Here is a 6,074-nt window from a genome sequence, read left to right as displayed (position 1 = left end):
TATGTAAAGGAGACCTGAAATACCAAAAGTACTTTAAAATTATTTTGCTTTCTAACCCTGGCCTTTATGAACCACGAAGGAAATCTGTCCATTATGAGACCTGTCACCTGGAAAACACCTGTTCATCAAGACCAGTAACCACCTCGTTTAGATCACTAAGTAAATAACCTACAATAAACACCAACACAGATTAGATTCTATATTCATCTCTACTCTCTAGCATTTCCTGAGTATTTTGAGTTTAGAATTCCAGTCTATTCATTCTTTGAGGTCAGGTACTAAAAAACTTCCCTAGCCCCACCCCAGCCCCCCTTTTTTAGTTTGCTCTTTGAATAACACTGCATTTTCATACAGTATTTCAAATGGTGGGGTAAATAAGTAGAGCCCTTTTGGAGAGCAACTTGACAATGTACATCGAGAAACATGAACTATTTATAACTTTCAACTCAGTAACTTCATTTCTGGACATCTACCCTAAAAAATAAATTCCAAATACTGAGGCGTGAAGGAAGCTATCTGCATACAAATGTCTATAGGCAGAATTATTTGTATTATCTAAAAATCAAAATACACAGATGGAATTAAATCATGGCAAAACCTCTTCATGGAGTGTAATGCCAAATTTTTATATGCATGATAAGATTATAATTAACACACACACATATGCAACAATAGTACAAAGTCAGGAAGAAATAGACCAAAAGCAAAACACGCCAAGCTGTCAGAGTGTCAAATTTTCTTCTTTTATCTTTTACTTTCCCCATTATTATGTGATAAATCATGGTTTGTTTTTTTTTTTAAGTTTCCTAAATAAAATAAATCATCCCCCAATTTAAGGCTTCATTTAACTCTTAGAAGACCACTTAATCACCACCCTTCCTGTAATCCTTTTATCACTTCCTTGAATTTGGAGCTTACCTTTCTTGTATGCCACACTTAAAATCTCTTCCACTTGATCAGCAAACCCCATATCTAACATCTGGTCAACTTCATCCAGGACAACATGCTTAAGTTTGGTGAGATCTAGCTTGCCATTCTGCAGGTGGTCTTTGATACGACCTGGGGTCCCAACCAGGATATCAATCCCATTCCGCATGCGTTCAACTATAAAAAACATCAGTAAGATATACTAGGTTTTAAATCCTTTTATTAGTCTCAGGTACCAATTAAATATATTTTTATTCTAAAATGTTAACTACAATACAAGGTAATATGCTAAGTATCAAAGATAAAGACACTCAAGGCACTCCTTAATCTAGTGGGAAGAACAGATAAGAAGTGACAGTCCAGAAAAATGCACCAGTGGGAGATGGAAGCACCAGGAAAGAAGGACTTCCTTGGTAACACAAAGTGTCAAGGTTTCACAGACAAACTGAGAATGAGAATCTTTTTTTTGTTTATTTATTTTGAAGGAGACAGAGAGGGAGAAAGGGAGGGAGGGAGGAAGGGAGGGGGGGAGGGAGGGAGGGAGAGAGAGAGAGAGAGAGAGAGAGAAAGAAAGAGCAAGCAAGCACGAGCGGAGGAGGAGCAGAGAGAATCTCAAGTAGGCTCCACGCTCTCAGAGCAGAGCCCAACATGGGGCTCAATCCCACAAACCATGAGATCATGACCTGAGCTGAAATCAAGAGTTGGTCACCCAAGTGACTGAACCACCCGCTGCCTCTACAATGAGAATCTTAAAGAAATACAAGCAATCTCTATCAAAATAACCCAGCATTCTTCACAGAGCTAGAATAAACAATCCTAAAATTTGTATGGAACCAGAAAAGACCCGCATAGCCAAAGCAATCCTGAAAGAGAAAACCGAAGCTGGAGGCATCACAATCGCAGACTTCAAGCTGCATTACAAAGCTGTAATCATCAAGACGGTATGGTATGGGCACAAGAACAGACACTCAGGGGGCGCCTGGGTGGCGCAGTCGGTTAAGCGTCCGACTTAAGCCAGGTCACGATCTCGGGGTCCGAGAGTTCGAGCCCCGCGTCGGGCTCTGGGCTGATGGCTCAGAGCCTGGAGCCTGTTTCCGATTCTGTGTCTCCCTCTCTCTCTGCCCCTCCCCCGTTCATGCTCTGTCTCTCTCTGTCCCAAAAATAAATAAACGTTGAAAAAAAAATTTTTTTAAAAAAAAGAACAGACACTCAGATCAATGGAACAGAACAGAGAACCCAGAAATGGACCCACAAACTTATGGCCAACTAATCTTTGACAAAGCGAGAAAGAGTATCCAATGGAGTAAAGACAGTCTCTTCAGCAAATGGTGCTGGGAAAACTGAACCAGCGATATGCAGAAAAATGAACCTGGACCACTTTCTTACACCATACACAAAAATAAACTCAAAATGGGAAAAACTTAAATGTAAGACAGGAAGCCATCAAAATTCTCGAGGAGAAAGCAGGCAAAAACCTCTATGACCCCGACCGCAGCAACTTCTTACTCAACACGTCTCCAGAGGCAAGGGAAACAAAAGCAAAAATGAACTCTTGGGACCTCATCAAAATAAAAAACTTCTGCACAGCAAAGGAAACAATCAGCAAAACTAAAAGACAACCGATGGAACTGGAGAAGATATTTGCAAATGACATATCAGATAAAGGGTTAGTATCCAAACTCTATAAAGAACTTAGCAAACTCAACACCCAAAAAACAAATAATCCAGTGAAGAAATGGGCAAAAGACATGAATAGACACTTCTCCAAAGAAGACATCCAGATGGCCAAGCGACACATGAAAAAAATGCTCAACATCATCATCAGGGACATATAAATCAAAACCACAATGAGATTATCACCTCACTCCTGTCAGAATGACTAACATAAACAACTCAGGCAACAACAGATGTTGGCAAGGATGCGGAGAAAGAGGATCTCTTTTGCATTGCTGGTGGGAATACAAGCTGGTGCAGCCACTCTGGAACAGTATGGAGCTTCCTCAAAAAATTAAAAATAGAACTACCCCAGGACCCAGCAATTGCACTAGTAGGTATTTATCCAAGGGATACAGGTATGCTGTTTCGAAGGGGCACATGCACCCCGATGTTTATAGCAGCACTATCAACAATAGCCAAAGTATGGAAAGAGCCCAAATGTCCATCGACAGATGAATGGATAAAGATGCGGTATATATATACAATGGAGTATTACTCAGCAATCAGAAAGAATGAAATCTTGCCATTTGCAACTATGTCGATGGAACTAGAGATTACTATGTTAAGCAAAATTAGTCAAAGAAAGACAAACGTCATATGACTTTACTCACATGAGAAATTTAAGATACAAAATAGACGAACTAAGGGAAGGGAAGCAAAAATAATATAAAAACAAAACATAAGAGATTCTTAAACATAGAGGACAAACAGAGGGTTGCTGGAGGGGTTGTGGGAGGGGGGAAGGGCTAAATGGGTAAGGGGCATTAAGGAATCTACTCCTGAAATCATTGTTGCACTATATGCTAACTTGGATGTAAATTTTAAAATAATTAAAAAAAAAAAAAAAAAGGAAGAAAGAACTGTATACATAGTAGGGTAATCAGGTATAGAAAGAATGAGACAGGGTAGAAGGGTAAGTATTCCCAGAAGGCACAGAGATGTTCAAGAAAATGGAATTCAGTATAATGAGGTGAGGTGGTTAATAATGCAATTTTTTACTCAACTGCTCTTGCAGTCTAGGGGTCTCACCAGGCACTCTACATTCTCCAATTCAATCCTCATAACACCCCTGCAGGGTGAATTCACTAAACTTATTTTTTCACACAAGCAAACGAAAAGAAAAATCAAGCACCCTGAACTTCAAATCACACTGTGAGCAGAGTCTAAATTCAAACGTACACTTTTCTGATGCCAAAGCCTAGTTCATTCAATCAAAGCTGGAAAGAAATAGTCACAAGCATTGCATGCCAATACTAACATTTTTAATGCCTTAAATCCCTTCCTGAATTATATTATCTGCTCTACCTAATAAAGCTTCCAGGTCTTGAACTGGTAAGTAATGGAATCCTACAATAGGGGCCTGCAACATTTGGCCCCTGGGCTCAGAGGAAGGCCCGCCTACAGCAAGAAAGAAACAAAGACCCCAAAACAGCCAGATCCATCCTCTTTGACAGATAAAAAGAGTTAACTCTGAATCATGACCTTCTAGTTCTAAGAGCCCCCTGGACTCTATCCTCTTGGGTTTAGTAAGATACCTTTGTAGCCTCCTTTAGATAAACATAGGCAAATAACACAAAACTCCAAAGAACTATATACAGGATTTTACGCATCACTATGCAGGACGATGTTCTTGATCATCTTTAAACAGTAATGACGAAAGAGGGGTGCCTGGGTGGTGTTGGTTGAGCGTCCAACTTCAGCTCAGGTCATGATCTCATGGCTGGTGAGTTTGAGTCCCGCATTGGGCTCTGTGCTGACAGCTCAGAGCCTGGAGCCTGGTGCTGTATCTGCCTCCCTCTCTGCCCCTCCCCTACTCACACTCTGTCTCTCTCTGTCTCAAAAACAAACAAACATTAAAAAAAACTTTTTAAAAAAGAATGATGACAAAAGAAAACTACTATAAATGACTAAACCAGGTAAAGACAGATGTCAAAATCAGAGAAACCCTACCAGGGCACCCAACAATGGTTGACATTTTCCTTCCCTCACTTTTCGATTTACTTACTTTGACCTCCATAGGGAGTTCCACCATAAAAACAAGCCACTGCCAGCTTTCTTGTGATGTCACTGAAGTCTCTGCTTACTTGATTGGCCAACTCCCTTGTGGGTGCAAGAACCAGTACCTGAAAAGGAAAAACTAATCAGTGAATTCAAAGTATCGTGAAGTACCTGTTTCTTAACAAATCTGAAATTCATCAGAAGGTTCAACTCATCCTACCAAGTATTTTCAAAACATCTATATGTGCTTTGCAACATAGTTTCGTGTGGGGAAGGATCATAAATGTAATACAGTCCCTGACAAATCTACTCAGAAGAAAAGTTTGTGATCCTACCAATCAGAAGAGAAGTAGATGCCCAAACATGTGGTGCTCCAGGAGGGCTGCCCGGAGTAGGCTAGAGGAAGTGAGGAGTTTCGTGGAGCTGTTACTACTTAAAAAAAACCATTCCAGGAAAAGCAACCACTCGAGCAAGGAGTAACACCACTGAGGATAACAACATTAGCTAATCTTTGAGCTTTTACTGTCTTAGGCTCTACTACACACTTACTACACATTCTTCTGTAATTCTCACAAGTTACTGACCTACCTGACAACTGTACCTATAGTAAACACACACAAGATTTTGAACCAAAAGGCTAAGAAGCAAAGCCTGGATTTAAATTCAAACAGCTGGGCTCCAAAACCTGTCAACTGAACCTCTACATTACAGTAAACTTAAAGTAGAACAAAGATAAGTTAAGGCAGGACCAACATGGTGAGGGGCTTTGAATCCCAGAGCAGTCGGAGTTTGACCCAACAAGACATAAAACGTGAAACTACTACAGATCCTTAAGTAGGGTAACAGCATGAAACAAGTGTGACTTAAGAACAATGTTCACTAATTCATCAGATACATTCACCCAACAGATATTTACTGAACATCCACTATGTGTAGGCTGGAATAACTCCAAGTGCTGGAATAATTCATTTGTTTAATGCTGCGTTTGTTTACAGCAATAAACAATGAATTAATGAGGGGTGAGTATGGACACTGGAAGGCCAGTAAACAAATGAGGCAGGGCCAGAAAGTCAAGCACAAGAACCCATAACCATGATGACCACATTGGCATTTCAGTGAGGTTAAGGTTTGTCAAATGCCAGTTTCTCCAGAAATGAACCTGATGAGCACCAGCCTGACAAGGAAGCTTGGCCTCTTCACCTCCTTAAGTACTCCTTCTACTCATGCATCTCTACTTCTACTCATGCATCTCTACTTAAAACTGCTTTCTCCATCTAGGCAAAAATGGTCAGACACTTGATCAAACCTGTGAGCTGCAGGGGCATCTAATAGTTTGAAGGGAACACAAAGAGCATTAATAATACAGGCAGTCACAACCATGGGGCAGAGTACAATATTTAAATACACAGGTTTGTGGCCAACAATCTTAAGAG

At 40.4% G+C, this 6,074-nt stretch overlaps 1 protein-coding gene across 1 annotated transcript in view; it reads right to left on the bottom strand.

Annotated features, from left to right (window-relative positions):
- The window catches only part of DDX21 (DExD-box helicase 21), a 28,476-nt gene that overhangs the window by 16,362 nt on the left and 6,040 nt on the right, over positions 1–6,074 (bottom strand). Inside the window, exons 5-6 of the mRNA XM_003993995.6 lie at positions 4,649–4,766; positions 919–1,104 (exon numbers count right to left, since the gene is read on the bottom strand). Coding sequence (XP_003994044.4) covers positions 919–1,104; positions 4,649–4,766 — 304 coding nt within the window. The remainder of the gene's footprint in view (positions 1–918; positions 1,105–4,648; positions 4,767–6,074) is intronic.

This window comes from Felis catus, chromosome D2 (assembly GCF_018350175.1).
Source record: "Felis catus isolate Fca126 chromosome D2, F.catus_Fca126_mat1.0, whole genome shotgun sequence".
NCBI lineage: Eukaryota > Metazoa > Chordata > Mammalia > Carnivora > Felidae > Felis > Felis catus.
This window is presented reverse-complemented; position numbering and strand designations above follow the sequence as displayed.